The sequence below is a fragment of the Gekko japonicus genome, unplaced genomic scaffold (genome assembly GCF_001447785.1).
Source record: "Gekko japonicus isolate JY-2015 unplaced genomic scaffold, Gekko_japonicus_V1.1 scaffold4778, whole genome shotgun sequence".
In the NCBI taxonomy this organism is placed as follows: Eukaryota; Metazoa; Chordata; class Lepidosauria; order Squamata; family Gekkonidae; genus Gekko; species Gekko japonicus.
The window spans coordinates 49,901-74,697 of record NW_015172695.1 but is presented as its reverse complement, the minus strand read 5'-3'; the positions used below and the strand labels follow the sequence as shown (position 1 = coordinate 74,697).

General features: G+C 50.5%; 1 protein-coding gene across 1 annotated transcript in view; it reads left to right on the top strand.

Annotated features, from left to right (window-relative positions):
* Positions 1 to 7,593: 7,593 nt before the first annotated feature.
* Positions 7,594 to 24,797, top strand: part of LOC107119320 (golgin subfamily B member 1-like) — a 60,327-nt gene continuing 43,123 nt past the window's right edge. Inside the window, 8 exon segments of the mRNA XM_015421789.1 lie at positions 7,594 to 7,683; positions 9,776 to 9,931; positions 11,372 to 11,530; positions 15,101 to 15,241; positions 18,029 to 18,151; positions 19,083 to 19,196; positions 20,063 to 20,465; positions 23,046 to 23,143. Coding sequence (XP_015277275.1) covers positions 7,594 to 7,683; positions 9,776 to 9,931; positions 11,372 to 11,530; positions 15,101 to 15,241; positions 18,029 to 18,151; positions 19,083 to 19,196; positions 20,063 to 20,465; positions 23,046 to 23,143 — 1,284 coding nt within the window.

The window sequence follows — 24,797 nt, the reverse complement described above, 5'->3', positions numbered from 1 at the left end:
CTCCTTGTGGCCCCTCAGAGGGGGCCTGGGAGGTGGGAAGTCGGTCATCTCTGTAGCTTCTTTATTATTATCGGTCTTTGCTTCTGGGCAACGTTATTATAATTGTTGTCTTGGTTGGCTCTTGGCAGGCCTTTCTGTAAGCCTCCATGAAGGAAAATCGTCATCATCATCATCATCAGTAGTGGTAGTAATAATAACTGCGTTCCTCATTGAGATGCAAAGTGAGTTACCCAGGTCAAGTCAATGCAGTCAATGGGATGAGGTATTGAACAAAACAATGCAATGGGACGAGGGTTGCAGCAACCTGTAGCAGAATGTAAAGATCTGTTTTTAAAAGGGTTCTTAAGGGTTGAGAAAGTTGATTATTGCATAGCGTCAATATATGTTATGAATGTACTGTTGTATATATTGTTCAAAATAAAAAACACTTATTGGGGGGGAAAAAAGCAAGAACCCAATAGCACCTTAAAGGTAAAGGTAAAGGTTCCCTTGCTCGAAAGCCAGTCGAATCCGACTCTAGGGCTGCGGTGCTCATCTCCGTTTCCAAGCTGAAGAGCCAGCGCTGTCCGAAGACGTTTCCGTGGTCATGTGGCCGGCGTGACTAGACGTCGAGGTGCACAGAATGCTGTGACCTTGCCACCGAAGTGGTCCCTATTTATCTACTTGCAATTTCTTGCTTTCGAACTGCTAGGTTGGCAGGAGTTGGAACTAGAGACGGGAGCTCACTCCGCCATGCGGCACACTCGGGTCTCGAACTGCTGAACGACCGACCTTCCACAGCCTGCAGTTCAGCGTCTTAACCACTTGAGCCACCACAGCCTCTACTAATAGCTAATAATAATAATAATAACTAATAGCACCTTAAGGACTAACAAACTGAGCTTTCATGAGTCATTGTTCTCACTTCAGATAGCGCTAGAATGGGAGTCCATCTGTCCTTACATCTTGGAGAGTGAAGTGATTTCAGACACCGAGTGGCAATAGCAGGCTTTGGTAATGACAGAAGAAACCGAGGTCTCGGTTCAGTCACGGAGGCTGCGTTGTCTTGAGCTTCATGATCAGTTGCGATTCAGCACTGTTCTCTTTCTACTCTCCCTTTGAAATTCCTTTGTAAGAGAATTGCTGCTCTTAGGTTTGGTGTAGCAGTTAAGTGCACGGACTCTAATCTGGGAGAACCAGGTTTGATTCCCCACTCCTCCACTTGCACCCGGCCAGATGACCTCGGGCAAGCCTTAGTTCTGTCAGAGCTGTCCTTGAAAAAGAGCCGTTTCTGTCAGAGCTCTCTCAGCCCCACCTACCTCACAGGGTGTCTGTTGTGGGGAGGGGAAGGGAAAGGAGTTTGTCAGCCGATATGAGACTCCTCCGGGTAGTGAAGGGCGGGGTATAAATCCAATCTCCTCTTCTTCTTCTAGGTCAGGAACGACAGGTCCTGGAAGGTTAAAATGTTCCCCCACTGGTTTTTGAATGTTGTGTTTTTTAATCGCAGTAAAAAGACCAAAAGTCCAGAAACCCCTTAAAGACTAACAAAATTTGTGGTAGGATATGTGCTTTTGTGAGTCACTGCTCACTTTTTCTTATACAGCTAGAATGTGAGTCCCATCTGTCCTATTTATTGGAAAGTGGAGTAATTTCAGATGCTGGATGACATTAGCAGGCAAATGACAAGAGCAGGCATGATTGGATTAGGTGTGATATGCAGAGGGGTCGTAGGCATGGAGAAATCATCCTCGGTAGTGTGAGACAGGAAACCGAGGTCTTGATTCAGTTCAGGAGGATGCCTTGTCTTGAGCTTCATTATGCATTGCAATTCAGCAGTCTCTTTAATCACCCTTTGAAATTCCTTGGTAAGAGAACTGTTGCTCTTAGGTTAGCAACTGAATATCCTGGAATGTTAAAATGTTTCCACGCTGTTTTTAAAAATGTGGTTTCTAATGTCATACTCTGCCACAAATGTTAGTCTTTAAGGTGCTACTGGACTCTTGCTCTTTTCTACTGCTACAGAGAGATGAACATGGACATCCATTTTGGTCTAAAACGTAAAACATGACATGTTAAATAGTGTGCAAAATGATATGATGGTACTAGAAAACAATAAAGTAAAAGTAGAATAGCAACATATAGCAAAAAGATGTAAATGCTGTACATAGTGCTGTAATTCACCAGCCCTTTTCTTTTTATAAAAATGTCTTCCTGAACCATGCTTGAATATAAAGACAGTTTTTATACTCTCGTCTTCTCTGCCTTAAGGAATCTTAAAGTGGCTCACAATCTCCTTCCCTTTCTCTCCCCACACAGGCACCTCGTGAGGTAAGGTGGGGCTGAGAGATCTCTGAGAGAACTGGGACTGGCCCAGCAGTCTTTGTGTGGAAAGGGGAAGCAGACCCGGCTCTCCAGATTAGAGTCTGCTGCTCTTAACCGCGACACCATGCTGGCTCTCTAATACAGTCCTCTTGCTTTTGCAAAACTGTAGTATGTGCACGTTATAAGTAAAAAATTGCCTCCGCCAGTGACATGAGTGAGTTTCTTAAGACATGCTTATGAATCATGAGGTAAAGGAAGGAAGAACTCACTTTTATGCAGATTTAAACCATCAGTTAATCAGTTGAAATTTTATATTGAATTATCTGTTTAATTGGGTGGTTTAATATTTGTTAGCTGGTAATCCTCCTTTGCAAGGGAAATGGCAGATACTCCAAACTAATAGCAGTAGAGAGCCAGTTTGGTGTAGTGGTTAAGTGCGCGGACTCTAATCTGGGAGAACCGGGTTTGATTCCACTCTCCTCCACTTGAAACTGCTGGATGACCTTGGGCGAGCCATAGTTCTGTCAGAGCTCTTCTCTCAAGGGCAGTCCTCGAAAGAGCTCTCTCAGCCCCACCTCCCTCCCATGTTGTATGTTGTGGGGAGGGGAAGGGAAAGGAGTTTGTAAGCCGTTCTGAGATTCCAAGTGAAGGGTGGGGTATAAATCCAATCTCTTCTTTTTCTTCTTCTAACTTAAATTCAACTGGCCGGCAGTTGTATTGTACTGATAACTGAAAGCTGGAAAGGTGGTGACAAAAATATTTTGGAGGAGCAGCTGCAATTCTCTGTGGTGAAGAACAGATCTCTTGCTGACGTGACTGAAGCTGCGTGTTCCTAAGCCAGCTCTCGTGGGCTTTTGCTGCCCAGCATTCTTGGTGGTTTATCCCCCCCCCCCCACACACACACACCTTCCTGTAAGGCAGCTTTGCCGAGTCACTCTTCAGGAAAACCGTATGCCTGCTGTTAAGTGTGAGAAGCAAAACGGTCTCTGTGTTACAACATGCCATGTGGCTTTCCTACCCTGAGATGATATCTATACAAAAAGGTCAAAAAGCTCGAGCGTGTCCAGAAGAGGGCAACCAGGATGGTGAGAGGGTTGGAATCCAAGTCTTATGAGGAAAGGCTGAAAGAGCTGGGTCTGTTTAGCCTGGGAAAGAGAAGGCTTAGAGGGGACATGATGGCAGTCTTCAAGTATCTGAAGGGCTGTCATGTAGAAGGTGGAGCAGATCTATTCTCTCTTGCTCCGGATTGCAAGACTAGATCCAATGGGTGGAAGTGACAAGGGAGTCGTTACCGCCTAAATATCAGGAGAGACTTCCTAACTTGTAAGAGTGGTTGAGCAGTGGAACAGACTGCCTCGGGAGGTGTTGGATGCTCCGTTGGACGTTTTCCAAGTGGAGGCTGGACAACTATCTTTCGGGTATGTTGTAGGGCTATCTTTTGGCTGTGCTCCTGCAGAGTGCAGGGGGTTGGACTAGATGACCTGGAAGATCCCTTCCAACTCTAACATTCTATGATTCTATCATAGTTTGGCTAGGACTCAGACTGGCTTCAGTTTCCCCCAAAGCACAGCTGTATCCATGAGGTAGACTCAGCAGTATATTCTGCCCTTGCTCCCTCCAAACTTTATGTAGTTGTTGGTAAGGAATGCTTCTAGGTGACAAAACAGGGAATCTTTTCTAAAATAGGGCTCCTTTGTCGTAGCTCTAGGCTGTTGATAAGAACATAAGATAATTTGCATGAGAAGGCAGGCCAGTGACAATAATTGTGGGCTAATAGAAGAATCTCAGCTGCCTTGTCCTGTGGGGATCTAGAATTTTTACACAGCAATGCGTGAGGCTTGCTCCTTAAAAATCTAATGCGGTCTTTCAAACAACAACAAATACTTGGTGCTTATGAGTTAGATGCTGAAATATGTTTAACTATTCCCACCTGCCTAATTCCAGCTGGTAGTCACAGTTTGATGGTTGATTTTGGCAACACTTCACGTGATTTATTTAAAAATATATTATCTATACAGGACTTGGGAACTTTCAAGTGCTTCATATGCTTTATGTTGCAGTCCTAAAAGAGGTCTCTCGGGTGAAATTGTCCACTCAGACAGGCAGCAGCTCTCCAGCGTCTCAGGCAGAGGCTTTTCCCATCACCCACGACCTGATCCTTTTAGCTGGAGATTGAACCTTCCTTGTGCCAAGCCGCGATTTTTCTTTTCTGCTGAGCCACAGCCTCTTCCTTAAATAGGAGGCTTCTAAATTTGTCAGCTCAGTCTCTTGGCTCACCGTGCTGCACCTTTTTTGTCAAGGAAATCTCTTTGATCAGAATAAACAGCCCCAGGGAAGTGGCTGTTGTCATTGTGCCTGGCTGCCCTACCCTTGCCTCCGGGACTTCAAGCAGGACGCTCTTATCAGCTGTTTGAGTTTTGTTGGCTGGAGTTCCTGCAGGTGCTTAAAGGAAGAGCCAGCAAAGCTGTGGCAGGTGCTTTTCATAAACCTGGAATATGTGTGTGTGTGTGCGTGTGGAGGTGAATGAGGGTGACAGTCAGTGTTCCTTCTAAGCTGAGTTATCCTGTGGGGATCTAGAATTTTTACACAGCGACGCGCGAGGCTTGCTCCTTAAAAATCTAATGCTGTCTTTCAAACAACAACAACAAATACTTGGTGCTTGTGAGTTAGATGCTGAAATATGTTTAACTATTCCCACCTGCCTAATTCCAGCTGGTAGTCACAGTTTGATGGTTGATTTTGGCAACACTTCACGTGATTTATTTAAAAAGATATTATCTATAAAGGACTTGGGAACTTTCAAGTGCTTCATATGCTTTATGTTGCAGTCCTAACTAAAAGAGGTCAATCTTATTACCTCTCACGCGGCAGACAGAGGGCCAGGCTGGAGAGCCAAAAGCCACTAAGGGAGTTGATTCTGGTTTTGAATTGGGGGCAGGAACACAAACGAAGCTGCCTTCTAGTGAATCAGATAATTGGTCTCTTGGGCGAAATTGTCCACTCAGACAGGCAGCAGCTCTCCAGCGTCTCAGGCAGAGGCTTTTCCCATCACCCACGACCTGATCCTTTTAGCTGGAGATTGAACCTGGGACCTTCCTTGTGCCAAGCCGTGTTTTTTCTTTCCCACTGAGCCACAGCCTCTTCCTTAAATAGGAATAGTGTCTAAATAGTGTCTAAATTTGTCCGCTCAGTCTCTTGGCTCGCCGTGCTGCACCTTTTTTGTCAAGGAAATCTCTTTGATCAGAATAAACAGCCCCAGGGAAGTGGCTGTTGTCATTGTGCCTGGCTGCCCTACCCTTGCCTCCGGGACTTCAAGCAGGACGCTCTTATCAGCTGTTTGAGTTTTGTTGGCTGGAGTTCCTGCAGGTGCTTAAAGGAAGAGCCAGCAAAGCTGTGGCAGGTGCTTTTCATAAACCTGGAATATGTGTGTGTGTGTGCGTGTGGAGGTGAATGAGGGTGACAGTCAGTGTTCCTTCTAAGCTGAGTTAGCTAGCTCACAGTTTTTTAGCCTCCGGCTCACACATTTTTGTCTTAGCTCAGGAAGGAAGGCTGCAGAGGAAACTGATTTATGCAGTAGCCAAATCGCTCACTCACAGCTTTAATGCCAGGAGCTCACCAAGTAGAATTTTTGCTCACAGGACTCCACAGCTTAGAGGGAGCATTGGTGACAGTCACTGGGAAACAAGACAACCCAGCTCCTGCAGTTAAATATATATATATATATTGAAGAAGAGATTGGATTTATACCCCGCCCTTCACTACCCAAAGGCGTCTCAGAGCAGCTTACAAACTCCTTTCCCCTCCCGACAACAGACACCCTTTGAGGTAGGCGGGGCTGAGAGAGCTCTTGACAGAACTGTCCTTGAGAGAACAGCTCTGACAGGACTACGGCTTGCCCAAGGTCATCCAGCAGGTGCAAGTGGAGGAGTGAGGAATCAAACCCGGTTCTCCCAGATTAGAGTCCGTGCACTTAACCACTACACCAAACTGGCTCTCATTGGTGACAGTGACTGGGAAACAAGACAACCTGGCTCCCGCAGTTAAATATATATTGAAGGGTTTCCTGGGGGGGGGGGGGTCCTGCAGTGTCCCAGCTGTCTCTTCCCCCTGCCCCCCTTTGCCTCCAAAGTTGGGAAATCAGGAAAAACGCAGACTACGAGCCCCATGTCTGTTTCTTCCAGGGCTTTTGGAAGCCAGTGCCTTGATGCAGAGTAAAGGCGGCTTTACGAAAGAAGTCTTCAGACTTGCTTGCCCAGCATAGTTTTCATGAGCCTTCCCGCTCAGGTGTGTTCACTCACTTGAGAGCCAGTTTGGTGTAGTGGTTAAGTGCGCGGATTCTAATCTGAGAGAGCTGGGTTTGATTCCCCATTCCTCCGCTTGCACCTGGCTGGATGGCCTTGGGCAAGCCGTAGTTCTGATAAGAGCTGTCCTTGAAAAAGAGCCGTTTCTGTCAGAGCTCTCTCAGCCCCGCCTCCCTCACAGGGTGCCTGTTGTGAGGAGGGGAGGGGAAAGGAGTTTGTGAGCCGCTCTGAGACTCATTTGGGTAGTGAAGGGTGGGGTCTAAATCCAATCTCTTCTTCATTTGTGTTGGCCCAAGAAGGAAATAAATCTGAGGTCTGCCAACATAAGGGTAGGAGCTCAACACAAATAAAACATATAAAACCAGCAATTTTTAAAACTTAGTTCAGGGCAGTAATAAAAGGACTGGAGCGTTTGCTTCCTTATCAGCTGAGCCTGAGTGCGAAATCTGGCTGCCTTGAGAGTGGATTTCATTGAGGCAGTCTTGCAGGGAGAGTGAACGCATAACGTTTATCAGCTCTGCCTGGAAACTCAGATAAAATAGGGGTAACGTACAGGGAACCAACATCCGTGTAAAATGAACAGTGAAGTGTTCGGCTGTTTCCTTAGTGTTCAGTTGGCAAAAACGCAAACGGTAGGAATAAGGGATCCCTGGGTGTTTGTCTTGCTGCAAAACTGAAGGTAGAATGATATCAGGAACAGTGTTCCCTCTAAGCTGAGTGAGTGTGAGCTAGCTCGCAGTTTTTTAGCCTCCGGCTGCCAGATTTTTGTTTTAGCTCAGGAAGGACGGCTCCAGAGCAAGCTAATTTATGCAGTCGCCAGATCGCTCGCTCACGACTTTAATGCCAGTGGCTCAAGCTCACAAAGTAGCTTTTTTTTTGCTCAAAGGACTCCACAGTTTAGAGAGGGCGGTAGTCCTCTTCCGTTTGCTTTTGTGACTCTGCTAACATTTATCCCCCCCCCCCTTTGCTGTCATTCAACTGCAGGCTCAAGATGCTGAGCCGCTTGTCAGGGCTGGCCAACACCGTCCTGCAGGAGTTGTCCGGGGAAGGGGACGATGCAGGGAACGGGGCTTTGCCTCCTGTAAGTATCCTTTCTTCTCTATTTATCTGATATATTTTTATCGCACCCTTCCTTCAAGGAGCTGAGAGCAGCCATGTGGTGTTGCTTCCATATTTTATGCTTGCTGTAGCCCTGTGAGATCGGTTAGGCCAAGCATGTGTGACCATCTCAAGATCAACCAGTGAGCTTCAGTTTGGTGTAGTGGTTAGGAGCGTGGACTCTAATCTGGGAGAACCGGGTTTGATCCCCCACTCCTCCTCATGCAGCTGCTGGTGTGACCTTGGGTCAGTCACAAGTTCTCTCAGAGCTGTTCTCTCACGATTCCCCACTCCTCCACTTGCAGCTGCTGGATGACTTTGGGCAAGCCCTAGTTCTGTCAGAGCTGTCCCTGAAATAGCAGTTTCTGTCAGAGCTCTCAGCCCCACCTCCCTCACAGGGTGTCTGTTGTGGGTGGGGGGAGAAGGGGAAGGAGATTGTAAGACATTCTGAGACTCCTTCAGGTGGTGAAGGGCGGGGGGTATAAATCCCATCTCTTCTCTCCTTCTTCTTCATTGTGGAGTGAGGATTTGAGCCCATGTTTCTCAGACCGAGGCTTGGATCCACATCACTATTTCTGCAGATGGAAGGACTTCTGCCCATGGAGTGCGGTTTCCCCCGACTTTCACTCTCAGGGTAGCCAGAAATTATGTTCCTGGGTTGTCTGTCCCACAGAAACAGGATTTCAGAGGGCATTTTGGGCTGCCGTAGAAGGGGACACAGAGAGTTGTACTTCATGGGTGGAAGTATTTCCTCCTGCAGAAACGCTGGTGTGGATCCAAGCCTGATACTGTGACTACTGCATCACACTGGCTCTGTTCCCAGAGTTGCTGCAGCATCCAAGTTCCTGCCCTGTTCCCATCTTGGTTCGATTGAGCTTGGAGACTAGCTGTGGGGCAGAGGAGATCTCTGAACTGCTGATAGTAAGAGAGGCCTGAAAACCAGCATCCAGAGTTAACTCGGAGGGCAAGAAAAGAAAGCCAGCCTAGACCCCAGTGTCCTACCTGTGCTAGGCTCCGATCGCTTAGCCCTGGGAGGCAATACACCGTCACTGTCTGTCCCCAGCCCGGTCTCAGGGCAGTCCCATGTACTCTGCCTCTCCGTGGGCCGTCTTCAGTTCAGCTGCGCTCCAGTCCCAGCAATAACTAGGCTGCTTCACGTGTAGCGGCTTCTCATCCCTCGCCCCTTTAATGCTTAATGGCTTGTAGCTGAATGGGAGAATTGACTCTGCTGAGAAATATTGCAGTTAAAGCAACACGGAAGTTTGTTTGCAGTGGTCAGTCTGCAGTGGCTCGTTCACACGTGCAGCTTGTCCCTTGTTTGGTGTAGTGGTTTAGTGTGAGGACTCTAATCTGGGAGAACTGGGTTCGATTCCCCACTCCTCCACTTGCACCTGCTGATGTGACCTTGGGTCAGTCACAAGCTCTGGCACAACTGTTCCTGAAAGAGCAGTTTGTGTCAGAGTTCTCTCAGCCCCACCCACCTCACAAGGTGTCTGTTGTGGGGAGGGGAAGGGAAAGGAGTTTGTAAGCCACTCTGAGACTCCTTTGGGTAGTAAATCCAATCTCCTTCTCCTCCTGTCCTCTAGCCTTCTTCTTCTTCTTCTTCTTCTTGTTGGTCGCAGTGAGAATGTGAACCAGGTAGAGAAGAAGAGAGAGAGAGATTGGATTTATCCCCCGCCCTTCACTCCCCAAAGATGTCTCAGAGTGGCTTACAAACTCCTTTCCCTTCCCCTCCCCACAACAGACACCCTGTGAGGTAGGTGGGGCTGAGAGAACTCTGACACAAACTGCTCTTTTTTTCAAGGACAGCTCTTATCAGAGCTACGGCTTGCCCAAGGTCATCCAGCCAGGTGCAAGTGGAGGAGGGGGGCATCAGACCCGGTTCTCCCAGAGTAGAGTCCGCGCACTTAACCACGACACCAAACTGGCTCTCACACCAAACTAGGCCACCAAGCGTTGAGTCTCCTGGGCCCATCAGGAATTCGATCCTCACGATGAACCCAGGCATCTGGGCAGATAGTTGTGGGTGCCGTGTGTTTGTTTCATGGGGTTCTCCATTTCTGTTGTCATTCCAGCAGGGTCCGGAATCGGAACCGAGCCAGCAGAATGGAGAGGAGAGCCCGGAGGACGTGCTGGAACGGCTGGCCCACATGGAGAGGCTGGTGGTGCAGCTGAAAGACCTGGTGCGGGAAAAGGATGCTCAGCTCCAGCAGAAGGATGCCGTCCTCCAGGTACCCTCTCCTCTGTGCTAAGGGTAAGGTGCTGCTGGTGGTCACATTCTTGGACCTCCCTGGTCACGTGGCTAATAAGGGTCCGGAAGGCCATCCAGGGAAGCACCTGCCCTATGACAATCTGTTGGCCAACTTCAGCCCTTCTGGGATTGATCCCGCAGCAATAATTTCCAACAGCACATGTCAGATACCTCCGAGTGACTCAGACAAGTGAGTCAAGCCACGCCTCTTTAACCTTCTATTTCTAACCTCACAGCCGCTTCCAGCTGTTGGCTGTTGCACACCCACAGCTTGCCTTGGTCGTCCATTGCCACAAACCCTCTGGTGTATGTCTTTCCAACAAGGTAGCAGCCGCCTACCATGATGAACCATTGATTTGATTTGATTTGATTTATTTAATTTGTTATCCCGCCCTCCCGGCCTAGGCTGGCTCTGGGCGGCTTACAGAACAGAATGAAAATTCTAGTGATACATAAAACACAATTAGTTCCAATAGTACAATTCCAATAATACATAAAACACAATCAATATGAATACAGAGTTAAAATTAACATCATAAGAGAGTGCTAGCAAAGTTCCACAGTTTTCAACTTTAACTCCATCGGTCTGCTTCAGTTGTCTTAAGTAGAGATGTGAAATTTCCGGAAATTTTGAAGCTCGGGAAAAAAACCCGAGTTTTTTGGGGGGGAAATGGAAATTTTTGGGAAAATATGACTATGGACATTTTTACTTGGCATGAAATTATCACAACTAGCATATTAAAAATACAGGGTATCCAGACAATTATTACAAACAGAATACCCACCCACATGCAAAAACAAAACTGAGACCTTTTTCTTTTCTTGTGACAACAGCACCTCCTAAAGGAAGAAATGCATCTTGTTCTTGCATTGGAGAGTTCAGTTGGTAACCTAGGATTTGCTTGTCCTCAGTGCACAGAAATTAGATCAATCTGATACCATATGTATTTTTTAGAAATGATTTGGAAAATATTTGAACACCTTGTCCTAAAATATTTTATTCATCATGTTAAAATAAAACGTTCCATAATCAATTTTTTCCCCTTTTCTTTTTTCAATTTTTCCAATTTTTCAGAAAAAACCAAGAAAGGCTTCAGGAAAAAAAATGGAAAAAACCCAGTTCCTGCCCGAATGTTTCCATTTTTTTTCCCAGTCCTTCACATCTCTAAAGGGGGGACTGGTTTGGACAGTAATTAGAGGGACCAGCAGAAGGACCATTGGGGGGTGTGTGTCCTTCACCGTGTCCTTTCCCCTAAGTCCTCTCTCTCAGCTCTTCCCAGGAGAGAAGTCCTTCCAACGTCCTTCCTTCTGCAGAGACTCTGGAGTACGCGTTCCCCCTCTGAGTGGCTGTGTCGTGTGCTTTTGCGGCAGGCTGCGTGGGGCTTTGAGCTCATCCTCTTTGTCCCTCTCCCTCCCGCAGGAAGAAAGGCAGGCTGCGGACGCCAAGCTGGCCAAGCTGAAGCTGCAGGCCAAAGCCAAGGTGGCGTCGCTGAACAAGCGCATCGAGGAGCTGACGGAGCAGGGAGCCGCAGTGCCTGCCAAAGGCCTGGTGCAAGAGGCACCACCACCTCCTCCTAAGGTGGGCCTAGTGTGAAACCCTGATCAGCCGGGGGCTCTCTCCGTTCTGCCACTTGACCGTGCCTCACTTTGCATGCAGAACAGGGACAGTCCATTCTAGTGGAGTGTCAAGGAGTCCCACTGCAGGACCTCCTGATGGCCCTTGGTATTTTTGGCCACTGTGTGACACAGACTGCTGGACTGGATGGGCCTTTGGCCTGATCCAACATTGGCATCTCTTATGTTCTGTCTGGGGCAAGTGATGCTCTGTCATCTTGGTGCTTGGGGGGGGGGGGTCAACAGGGGGAGGGGCTTCTAGTGTCCTGGCCCCACTGCTGGACCTCCTGAGGGCACCTGGTATTTTTGGCCATTGTGTGACACAGAGTGTTGGACTGGAGGGGCCATTGGCCTGATCCAACATTGGCCTCTCTTACGTTCTTATGTCTGGGGCAAGGAATGCTCTGTATTCTGGGTGCCTGGGGGGGAGGGGGCAACAGTGGGAGGGCTTCTGGTGTCCTGGCCCCACTCCTGGACCTCCTGATGGCCCCTGGTGTTTTTGGCCACTGTGTGACACAGAATGTGGGACTGGAGGGGCCACTGGCCTGATCCGACAAGGCTTCTCTTATGTTCCTATGAGTCCAAAGCTTGAATCCTGTAGGTCCCTGCTCCCCGGGGCTGTTGTCCACAAGTAACCAAACCTTTCCTTTATTTTAAAAAAATTATATGAAGTTTTATTTAATTTCTGTCAAACAGAGGTTTAATCTACAAGCAATACAATGGTTTAAAGTCATACGGCAGAAAAACAAGAAAACTAGCTTAACTATCTAACATGTTTCCTGTGTTAAATGACAAAAACCTTAAATGCAAGAATCATGTGTTCTCCTCTTGTTGTCTATTGCAATATAAGTATATAAGCCAGTTTGGTGTAGTGATTAAGAGCATGGACTCTAATCTGGAAGTACCAAGTTTGATTCGCCACTCCTCCACATTCAGCCAGCTGGTGTGACCCTGGGTCAGGCATAAGTTCTTTCAGAGCTGTTCTCTCAAGAGCAGTCCTCGAGAGAGCTCTATAACCCCACCTACCTCACAGGGTGTCTGTTGTGGGGAGGGGAAGGGAAAGGAGTTTGTTTGGTGTAGTAGTTAAGTGTGCGGAGACCCAGTTTGGTATAGTGGTTAAGTGCACGGACTCTAATCTGGGAGAACCGGGTTTGATTCCCCACTCCTCCACATGCAGCTGTCGGTGTGGACTTGGACAAGGCATAGTTCTGGCACAGCTGTTCTTGGAAAATCCAGTGCGCACCACCCCCCCCCCCCCCCCCCGCCTCACAGGGTGTCTGTTGTGGGGAGGGGAAGGGAAAGGGGTTTCTCAGCCGCTCTGAGACTCCTTCGGGTAGTGAAGGGCCATGGGGTATAAATCTAGTCTCTTCTCTTCTTCTTCATATTAACCCTTGAGGGGAGGAAACAGAGCTACTTTGCCTCACATGTAGTTGTGCACGTGCAGCTGCCCTCTCCTGAATCACACCCTTGGTCCATCCAAGACAGTATTGTCTATCTGGACTGAGAGCGGCTTTCTGAGGCCTCCGGGTGAAGCCTTTCACATCACCTGCCACCAAGTCCTTTTAGCTGGAGGTGGCAGCGGTTGAACCCGGGGCCTTCTGCAAACAAGGCAGGTGCTCTGCCACCGAGTCACGGCCCCTTTCCCATCAGCCACAGAATGACCGAGAGTCCAGTCGTTGCAGCAGGAAAGCTGAGCTCTCCAGCCGGGATCAGCCGAGGACAGGCTCGTCCTCCTTTTTGCATAAACTTTCACCGCGTGCTAGGCCACAGCGAAGACAGCCAGCGAGTGTCCTCCTGGAGAGCGACTAAGAAGAAGAAGAAGAGATTGGATTTATACCCCGTGGCCCTTCACTACCCAAGGGAGTCTCAGAGTGGCTTACAAACTCCCCTCCCCTCCCCACAACAGGCACCCTGGGAGGTGGGTGGGGCTGAGAGAGCTCTGACAGAAACAGCTCTTTTTCAAGGACAGCTGTGCCAGAACTATGGCTTGCCCAAGGTGATCCAGCAGGTGCAAGTGGAGGAAGAATAATAATAATATGAGATTGGATGTATACCCCATGGCCCTTCACTACCCAAGGGAGTCTCAGAGCGGCTTACAAACTCCTTTCCCTCCCCCTCCCCACAACAGACACCCTGTGAGGTGGGTGGGGCTGAGAGAACTCTGACACAAACTGCTCTTTTTCAAGGACAGCTGTGCCAGAGCTCTTGACTGACCCAAGGTCACATCAGCAGGTGCAAGTGGAGGAGTGGGGAATCAAACCCGGTTCTCCCAGATTAGAGTCCGCACACTTAACCACTACACCAAACTGGCTCTAAGGCCTTCTCCCAGCTTCAGGAAGCCCCCCTTGGGTCCTTTGCTGGCTTCTGAGTATTCTCCAGGTACTGCCCGCACCTTGTAAGCTCACCTCTTCCGCTTCCACGTCTAGGCACTGGATGTTTACAAGCCAAATTCTCAGAAAATGTTCCAGAGTCCCAGAGTCTCTGGCAGTGCCAGTGAGCTTGAATAGTGGGATATGGGGGTCAGACCTCTGAATCAGTTGTGTCCACCGGGGTATGTGAATGCTCTGTTCGTACCTGTGTTGGATCCCTTGGGGAAGAAGCATTTGCTTCCGCTGACTCTTGTTCTCTGTGGGGAATGACAGAGACCACCAGAGCCCTGCGCTTAAGTGTCCCTTCCTGATCGGAGAGAGCTGGCTTCCACTGAGGTGGCAGGAGCAGGACTGTACAGCTGAGCCCTTGGTTTATTTTACTTATTTATTTATTAAAACTTTTATACCCTGCCTTTCCTCTTAGTTCAAAGCGGCTTACCATAATAGTTAAAACATCCCCGGCTAAAACCAAAGAAGAATATGGTACTCCCCAAATCCTTCGCCTGTTTAAAGCATGCCTGCTGTTCAACCCCACCTCAGAAGCCCTGGCAGACAGGTGGGCCTCGCATTGCCTCCTGAAGACCTCGAGAACTGCCCTTGAGAGAACAGCTCTGAGAGAACTTGTGAGTGGCCCAAGGTCACACCAGCAGCTGCATGCAGAGGACTGGGGAATCAAACCCGGTCCTCTCAGATTAGAGTCCGTGCACTTAACCACGACACCAAACTGGTTCTAAGAGCTGGAACAGCCGGCAGATGGTTGCCTGATGACCATGGTTGGTGCACAGGGATGTAGATGAGGAGCTGGTCCTTTAAACATGTGGGCCCCAGTTTGTGAAGGGCTTTAAAGGTCATAGCCAGTGCCTCGAGTGGAACTTGGAAACAGACTGGCAGCCAGTATAGCTGTTTCCAAATGGGCAATACGTGTTCCTGGTGGCTGGCCCCTGACAGCTGTCAAGCTGCCATATTCCAGACCCACCGTAGCTTCCGGGTTGTCTTCAAGGGCAGCCCCATGTAGAACGCATTGTAGTAATCCAGCTGTTCACCTTGGCTGATCGGCAGGGCACCCTCAGAGTAGCTTCCAGGCAGCTGTCAGGGTGCTCAGCCTTTTACAGAGCCGCCCTCCCTCACTCCCCCGCTGCCATCCTTCTTTACCTTGTCGGCTACAGAGTGACCAAGAGACACATGACAGGTGGAAGGAGGAAGTGGAAGCCCTGCGGAGGAAGCTTCAGGAGCAAGAGGCCATGACTGGGAAGCTGCAGGCACAGCTAGAGGAGGCCGCGGGAAGCCTGAAAGAAGCAGAGGCCCAGGTATGGAGGTGATCCTTGAAGTGGGAGGCCTGTTGATTGGTGGCTGCTATTAGCCTGCTACGACTCTCTTGGGTGAGGGAGTGGGAACAAGTTTCGTTTGTAGCTCCGTCCTACTGGAACGAGCTCCCTGCCGAGATCAGGGCCCTGCGGGACTTGTCACAGTTCCGCAGGGCCGTGAAAACAGAACTTTTCAGGCAGGCGTTCCGATAGGAGCGATGTTTTACCAGCTGCGCCCTGTAGTTAACTCCGATCCTATATGATCTAATGCGGCGGTACTGCCGAATGTGTCCTTAAATTGCACTTTAGTTCTGTCGCCATCTAATGGATGTTTTAATGAATGTTCTATATTGATTGCTGTGTTTTAATTGATGTTTTATAATCTGTTGTGAATGTATACTGCGTGTCAGTTCTTGGAAGCCGCCCTGAGCCTGCCTAGCGGGGAGGGCGGGGTAAAAGTGAAACACATAAATAAATAAATAAATCTGCAAATCACTGAAGCATAAGTGATACATACTAGAATCACAGAGTCACAGAGTAGGAACGGGCCATACAGACCATCTAGTCCAACCCCCTGCCCAATGCAGGACCAGCCTAAAGCATCCCTGACAAATATCTGTCCAGCCTCTTCTTGGAAGCTGTCAGTGAAGGGGAGCTCACCCATCTCCCCGGGCAGCTGATTCCACCTCTGAACCACTCTGACCGTGAAAAAGTGTTTCCTACTCTCCAGCCGGTACCTTTCTGCATGTAAGTTAAACCAGAAGAGGGTCTTATCCTCTTCTGCCAACTGGAACCTGCTCTCCTCCAAAGGACAGCCTTTCAAATGTTTATTTTATTTTATTTTATTTATTTCTCAAAATTATACCCTGCCCTCCCAGCCAAGGCTGGCTCAGGGCGGCTTACATAAAATCGGCATATGTACAATGAAACAATTAATGCTAAAAACAGTTAACAATGATATAGTAAGGGGTAATGTTGTTGTTGCTGAATCAACGATGGTGGCCATATTAGTTCTTTCTTCTCATAACCGGCTCCTAGGTCTGCTCCAGGTGTCTTTCAGGCGGCTGGCACAGGCTGATGTTATGGATACCAGAAGCAGATGGATACATCTTTAAATATTTAAAGAGAGCCATCATGCCCACCCCCAGTCTCCTCTTCTCCAAACTAAACATCCCCAGGGCCCTCAGCGTTTCCTTGTAGGGCTCAGTCTCCAGACCCCTGATCATCCTCGTCGCTCTCTTCTGCACCCTCTCAATTTTGCCCACATCCTTTCTGAAGTGAGGTCTCCAGAACTGCACACAGGACTCCAGGTGCCACCTGACCAAGGCAGTATACAGAGAGGAGCTATGACCTCCTGCGATTTTGATGCTATGGCCCTTTTAGTACAACCCAAGACTGAATTAGCCTTTTTTGCCACTGCATCACACTGCCTGCTGCTTGGCATGCAGAAGGTCCCTGGTTCAGTCCTCAGCATCTCCAGTGACAAGGACCAGACAGGAGGAGATGGGAAAGACCTCTGCTTGAGACCCTGGAGAGCTGTAAAGAGGGGCTGTGGCTCAGTGGCAGATCATCTGCTTGGCATGCAGAAGGTCCGAGGTTCAATCCCCGACATCCCCAGTTAAAAAGGACCAGGCAGGAGGTAAAAGACCTCCGCCCGAGACCCTGGAGTGCTGTAAAGAGGGGCTGTGGCTCAGTGGCAGAGCCTCTGCTTGGCATGCAGAAGGTCCCAGATTCAATCTCCGGCATCTCCAGTTAAAAAGGACCAGGCAGGAGGTGATGGGAAAGACCTCTGCCTCAGACCCTGGAGAGCTCTAAAGAAGGGCTGTGGCTCAGTGGCAGATCATCCGCTTGGCATGCAGAAGGTCCCAGGTTCAATCCCTGGCATCTCCAGTTAGAAAGGACCAGGCAGGAGGTGATGGGAAAGACCTCCGCCTGAGACCCTGCAGAGCTGTAAAGAGGGGCTGTGGCTCAGTGGAAGAGCCTCTGCTTGCAGAAGGTCCCAGGTTCAATCCCTGGCAGCATAGGCCAACACTCTGTGTCACACAGTGGCCAAAAACACCAAGTGTCCTCAGGAGGTCCAGCAGTGGGGCCAGGACACTAGAAGCCCTCCCACTGTTGCCTCCCCCTCCCCCCCGAGCACAAAGAACACAGAGCATCACTTGCCCCAGACATAAGAACATAAGAGAAGCCAAGGTTGGATCAGGCCAAAGGCCCATCCAGTCCAACACACAGGGGCCAAAAATACCAGGTGCCCTCAGGAGGTCCAGCAGTTGGGCCAGGACACCAGAAGCCCTCCCACTGTTGTCCCCCCCCCAGGCACCAAGAAGACAGAGCATCACTTGCCCCAGACATAAGAACATAAGAGAAGCCAATGTTGGATCAGGCCAATGGCCCATCCAGTCCATCACTCTCTGTCACACAGTGGCCAAAAACACCAGGTGCCCTCAGGAGGTCCAGCAGTGGGGCCAGAGGACGCTAGGAGCCCTCCCACTGTTGCCCCCCCCCCCCAGCACCCAGAATACAGAGCATCCCTTGCCGCAGACCGAGAGTTCCCCTCTATCCCTTGTGGCTAATAGCCACGGATGGACCTCTGCTTGACATCTCTCTTGGCATCACAGGGCATCTTGTTATCTAAAATTTCATTTATCACCCAACGGTGTCTGCCCAGCATTTCTCTACCTGTAGACGTGACAACCAATCGCGTTATATAGTAACGTATACTATAGGTAAGTGTGTAATATAGTAAAAAAAAATATTGAAGGTTTTGTGGTCTTTGTTGTTTGCTGGCAGCTGGGCCTTCTGCAAGGGGTGATCCAGGAGAAAGACGCCCACCTCGAGGAGCAGGCCCGCCGGCACCAAGCAGAGCTGCACCAGCTCGCGGCCCAGTCAAATCTGGAAGCAGAAATGCAGCAGGTGGGTGAGAGGCGGCCGTGCTCAAGGAGACCCCGCTTTCGGTGGGTGGCTCGGAGGGCGCTGGGGGCCCAGGCACCTCGATCTTTGCCCGCCCTGGCTGTGAAGGGTCGGTCCACTTAAGGGTCCTTAGCTCAGCAGTGCAGCATGTGTCTGGAATGGGAAAGGTGCCGGGCTCCGATGCACGAAGCCATTTCAGCAGAGCATATGGAGAGTGGGGGTCTTCTGGCTGTGTCGGTCCTAGGCTAGGGTGGGCTTTTTAGGTAGCAACTATTGCCTTGAGTGGAGCTGCAGTGGCTCAAGTGGTTAAGACGCTGAACTGCAGGCTGTGGAAGGTCGGTAGTTCAGCAGTTCGAGACCCGAGTGTGCCGCATGACGGAGTGAGCTCCCGTCTCTAGTTCCAGCTCCTGCCAACCCACCAGTTCGAAAGCAGGAAATTGCAAGTAGATAAATAGGTACCACTTTGGTGGGAAGGTAACAGCGTTCCGTGCGCCTCGGCGTTTAGTCATGCCGGCCTCATGACCACGGAAACGTCTTCGGACAGCGCTGGCTCTTTGGCTTGGAAATGGAGATGAGCACCGCGACCCTAGAGTCGGACTCGACTGGCTTTCGAGCAAGGGAACCTTTACCTTATTGCCTTGAGTAGAACCTGGAAACGAATTCGTGACCAACGGAGTGACTGTAGAATGCGTGTAATATGCATTATCTGTTTAGCTCCCAGTTCCTGCATACGCTGGGGTTTCCAGATAGTCTTCATGGGCAGACCCACTTAAGGTGCATCGCAGTAGTCCAGCCGTGAGGTTCCTGTGCCGTGGATCCACGTGGCTCGAGTGGGTGGGCTGAGGCGGGGGAGGGCTGGGCTTGCGAGAGGCCGATGAGGAGCCTGTGCCGCCTATGCCGTTTAGCCCGGCAACCGCTATTCTCTCCACCCCAGAATCTGAGGCTGTTGCAGCGGAAGCTGGAGGAGCAGGAGGCAGCCCTGCTGGGCCGGACTCAGGTGGTGGAATTGCTGCAGCACGAACTGAATGGCCTCGAGGAGCAGAAGCAGGTACCTGCGTGGAGACAGACGTGGCCGGGAGGTGCCAGCCGTTTTAGAATAGAGACTGGCGCTCCTGTCCGTCAGGTTCTCTGCCCCCACCCCACACAAATCGCCCCACAGAATCCAGACCCGGTATACTGCAAAGGCACAGCATGCAGGTGAGGTGAGTCAGGAGGGGTTTGGCCATAGGTTGCAGGCAAAGGCAGTAGAGGCTTGTGTTCCCCACCGCCACCGCCAGCTCGACAGAGCATGCCTTCTGAACTTCAATTGTGCCAGTCAGTCCAGCGTCATTTGAGAGGAGACCCAGTTTCGCAGCCCTGAAGGTCTCCAGTCCCTTGTTTGCAGGGCCTCGTTTGGGCTGGTTTTCTCCTCCTGAGTATCTGGGGATGCAGAAAGCTTGAAATGCTGTTCTCTGGCCGAGCGGGTTTTGGGCAGACCTTTCCACCTCTGAGCCAAAGAGTCTGGTGCTCTTGAAGTCCCCCAAAGAGAGATAGACGGTTCCCTTCCCCACCTTCCTGAGTAGATAGACAGTAGATAGAAATTACCTGCCTACCCTTTTTCTTCTTCTCACCTTGACACAGAGGGCACGCCATCTTTCTGTGTTATGCCTCTGAGGATGCCAGTCACAGCTGCTGGCGAAACGTCAGGTCCTGCAATGCCAAGACCACGGCCAGACAGCCCGGGAAATCTACAACAACTAATCTTCAGCCTTTCCTCCTAGGGAAGGTGGTACAGCCCCCTAATCATCTTGGTTGCCGTCCTGTGCACTTTCCCCAGCTCTGCAAAGTGATAATGCCTTGCTGCTTCTTAGGGAGCTCACTTCATTCCAGTGCTCTGTACCCCAAAAGACAGTCGATTTTGCTGTTCTTCCTCAGGTTCTCTTGGAGAATTTCCGGGCATCCGAGGCAGAGCTGGAGTCCCTGAGGAGAACCTCTGCTTCCGAGAGGCAGCAGTCCCAGAGCCTTTTGGAAAAGTTGGAGATGGAGTTAGCGGAGAGGAAGCAGGCTTGCCATCACTTGCAGGAGGAGGTCCAGCAGCTCTCTCAGGATCTGGCCCAGGCAAGAGCCGCTGAAGATGCTCACGAGCAGGAAAGCAGAGCCTGCAAGAAGAGGCACCTGGAGGAGCTAGAAGAGAAGAGCCAGCAAGTGGTCCAGCTCCAAAGAGCGGAGCAGGACTTGCGTTCCAGTTACGACGCCCTCCTGGCGGAGAACAGCCGGCTGCGGCAGGATGCGGATCGGCCACCGGAATGCTCTGCCCAGCAGGTTTCCGCCCAGCAAGGTCAGGAGACGGGACTGTCGAGGGGCTGCGTGGGTCTCTGGCCACTGGGAGGGACTTTGCAGCTCGCGTCTTAGTCTTGTCCCGGTGGAATGTCGAGTGCTGCTTGTGCAACTCATGGCTTTGATAAGCAATGTGACAGGATTTGTATCTCAACATTGGGCTTCCGTGGGATGAGGACTGACCTGAGCACTTATTGGGGTGGGAGCCAGAAGGTCATTTACCTCCGGGCTTTTCACCCTTGTCCCTGGGGGCTTTGGGGTGCATCCAGAGCTTCCTCTCCTCTGAGTGAGGAATCTTCCACCGGGATGTTCTTATAAGGAGATTCAGTAGAGTCATGGAGGAGGATAAGTCTGTCAGTGGCTACTAATCATGGTGATTGAGGGGAACCGCCACATTCAGAGGCTGTCAACCCTTGAATCCCAGTGTCAGGAGGCAACATCAGGGGAAGGCCTCGGCCTCTCTGCCCTGAAGCTGGCCCTCCAGAGGAACTGGCTGGCCCCTGTGTGAGGCAGGATGCTGGACTAGATGGACCCTCACTGGTCTGATCCAGCAGGGCTCTTCTGAGGTTCTTATCAGGGGAAGATCTTGGTTTCTCTGCCCTGTCGTTGGCCCGCCAGAGGAACTGGCTGGCTCCTGGGTGAGACAGGAGGCTGGACTTGATGGACCCTCACTGGTCTGATCCAGCAGAGCTCTTCTGGTGTTCTTGTGAAGGCCTTTGCCTCTCTGCCTTGTTGTTGGCCTTCCAGAGGAACTGGTTGACCTCTCTGTGACACAGGATGCTGGACTACATGGACCCTCACCGGTCTGATCCAGGAGGGCTCTTCTGAGGTTCTTACCAGGGGAAGGCCTCGGCCTCTCTGCCCTGTTGTTGGCTCTCCAGAGGAACTGGTTGGCCACTGTATGAGACAGGAGGCTGGACTAGATGGACCGTCACTGGTCTGATCCAGCAGGGCTCTTCTGGTGTTCTTGTGAAGGCCTCGGCCTCTCTGCCCTGTTGTTGGCCTTCCAAAGGAACTGATTGGCCACTGTGTGAGACAGGAGGCTGGACTAGATGGACCATCACTGGTCTGATCCAGCAGGGCTCTTCTGAGGTTCTTAAGAAGGCCTCGGCCTCTCTGCCCTGTTGTTGGCCCTCCAGAGGGACTGGCTAGCCCCTGTGTGAGACAGGAGGCTGGACTAGATGGACCATCACTGGTCTGATCCAGCAGGGCTCTTCTGGTGTTCTTATGAGGAAAGGTTCTGGGGGGGATGGAAGATTCCTCATTCAGTGGAAGAAAACCATTATAATCCAGTCCGTCAAGGGCAGCTGCCGATCTAGTCCAATCTTGGAAGCTAAGCAGGGTCGACTGTAGCAAGTACTTGGATGGGAGACCTCCAAGGAATATCAGCAGGCAGGAAGCGGGGGCAGGCTTTATTCAGCCACCTCTCTGAATATCCTCCAGGCCCCCAGTAGGGGTCAGTCATCAGAGGTTGCCATGACTTCCAGGTGCACACGCATGCGCGTACACACACAAATGCACGTATAAAAAATTCAACACCCCCCCCTCAAAAGGGGGCAACTGTCTTATGTATGCATTTTTTAAAATTCTGTGCTGCTGCCTCAGGGAACCTGCCCGAGGTGGTTTGTTTTAATGTTTCCAGACACATTGACTTCCCAGTCCTGAGTGCTGGAAACCTGGAGTCTTAAGCAAAGACTGTTAGCTAGCCTAGCTTCAGCCTAGAGTAGGGGTGTCAAACATGTGGCCTGAGGGCCGGATCAGGCCCCCGGAGGACTTCCATCAGGCCCGCAGTGGAACTGGCCCATCTACTGCTTCCAGTTCTTCTGCTGCTGCATCATAGCTTGCTTCGCCAGACTCTCTTAATCGTTCAGCCATTTCATTTTTTAACCTGGGTCCCAGACTCAGAACTCTGAGCATGAGATTTCTGTGGTGGATGTCAATAAATCAAAAGTAGGTTTGCAGCTTATAGAGCTAATGTTTTAAGCATGCTTTCATTTTAAGTTTAAAAAAACCAATAGTTGTGTTTGTATCCTTTATGAAGTTTATATCTCCACCACCTGGCATTACGTTTTATGACACACATGGCCCGGCCCAACAAGGTCTCATTCATGTCAGATCCGGCCCTCATAACAAATGAGTTCGACACCCTTGGCCTAGAGAGTAACAGAGGGTAATGAAGTGCTGTGTCTGTCTTATCTTGGAACCAAGGTAGAGGACAGGTCTCTCTTGTGTAGTGGTTTGGTGCCAGTGCCAGCTTGGTGTAGTGGTTAAGTGCGTGAGCTCTAATCCGGGAGAACCGGGTTTGATTCCCCACTCCTCCACTTGCACCTGCTGGATGACCTTGGGCAAGCCGTAGTTCTGTCAGAGCTGTTCTTGAAAAAGAGCAGTTTCTGGCAGAGCTCTCTCAGCCCCACCGACCTCCCAGGGTGTCTGTTGTGGGGAGGGGAAGGGAAAGGAGATTGTCAGCTGCTCTGAGACTCCCTTGGGTGGTGAAGGGCGGGGTATAAATCCAATCTCTTCTTCTTCTTGTGAGCCGTGGCTTTCAGGGAGGTGAAGCTGACGGTGGCTGTTTGTGCCTTAGGGGAGCTTCCTGACGGGCCCCAGGAGCTGGGCCGCTCAGAGGATCCACCTGAAATACTTGCAGTCGACACACTGGAGTCGGTCTCCACACTGGATCAGGTAACTGCTCCGTAAAAAGTCTCCTGCCTTCTAATCCAGGAGTCCCCAGCCGCATTCCAGCCCGCGGGCTCCTTTGGAATTTTGACAACGGGTGGTGGTTGCAGCCACAAAATGGCTGCCGGAGGTAGAGCCAGTCACCTGATGGCTATCGTGGCCGACCCTCAGCGAAGACCCTTGTCCTGTAGCGGCAGCTGTCGCCAAAGCAACGTTGTTAAAAATCCGCACAGCCCGTCAAATCCCCAGCGGCCAATCAGAAGCCCCGCTGGGCTAAAAACATTTGGCGGTGCCAGGAAAGGCGCTGGGCGCCCTGTTGGGGACCCACGTTCTAATCCTTCCCTCACTTCTTGTCAAGAAAGTTACATTTATTTATTTTTGACACAGCGACTTGGTTCTCTATCTTCTTTGCCTGTTGCATGACTGGTACCCCAAGAGGAGCTGGCAGGGAAGAGAGCCTTTGCTGCTGTCTTGAAGCATAGAGGCTGTTCTGCTGGATGGATGTTATGGGAATGAGGCCTGCTCTGTCTCACAGCACCTCTGTCCATGGTGGAAAGCCTGCCCATTTAGACTAGGAAAGGTTGAAGGAGCTGGGCATGTTTAGGCTGGAGAGGAGACGACTGAGAGGTGGTATGATCACCATCTTCAAGTACTTAAAGAGCTGTCATCTAGAGGATGGTGCGGAGTTGTTTTCTGTTGCCCCAGAAGGTCGGACCAGAACCAATGGGTTGAAATTAAATCGAAGGCATTTCCGGGTAAACATGAGGAAGAACTTCCTGACAGAACTTCCTCAGTGGAACAGGCTTCCTTGGGAGGTGGCGACCAACGCTCCCTCTGAGCTGTGGAGTCTTGTGAGCAAAAATTCTACTCTGTGAGCTACTGGCATTAAATTTGTTTGCTCTGGAGCCATTCCTTCCTGAGGTGAGACAAAAATGTGTGAGCTGGCGGCTAAAAAACTGCCAAGCTAGCTCACAGTAACTCAGCTTAGAGGGAAGACTGGTGGTGGGCTCTCCTCCTTTGGAGGTTTTGAAACAGAAGCTAGATGGCCATCTGACAGCAGTGCTGATTCTGTGAACTTAGGCAGATCCTGAGAGGAAGGGTTGCCTCAGTGCTTAGCCAGTTTAGTGTAGTGGTTAAGTATGCCGACTCTAATCTGGGAGAACACGGGTTTGATTCCCCCACTTGCACGTCGCTGGATGACCTTGGGCAAGCTGTAGTTCTGATAAGAGCTGTCCTTGAAAAAGAGCCATTTCTGTCAGAGCTCTCTCAGCCCTGCCTACCTCACAGGGTGTCTGTTGTGGGGAAGGGAAGGGAAAGGAGTTTGTCAGCCGCTCTGAGACTCCTCTGGGTAGTGAAGGGCGGGGGTATAAATCCAATCTCCTCCTTCTTCTTCTTAGTTCTCGTGTCTCTTTCTTACCCACCCAGGGAAATGCTGATCACACTTTGGGGTCAGGAAGCAATTTTTCTCCAGGCCAGTCTGACCAGGGATCACAGAGGTTTTCTGTCATCTTCTGGGCATGGGACAGCGGTCACCACGGGTGTGGAGGGGGAGGTGTTTGTGAATTCCCTGCATTGTGCAGGGGGCTGTACTAGATGACCCTGCAGGTCCCTTCCAACTCTATGGTTCTAGGTGTGAGCATGACCGAGATCCTTGGGGGGG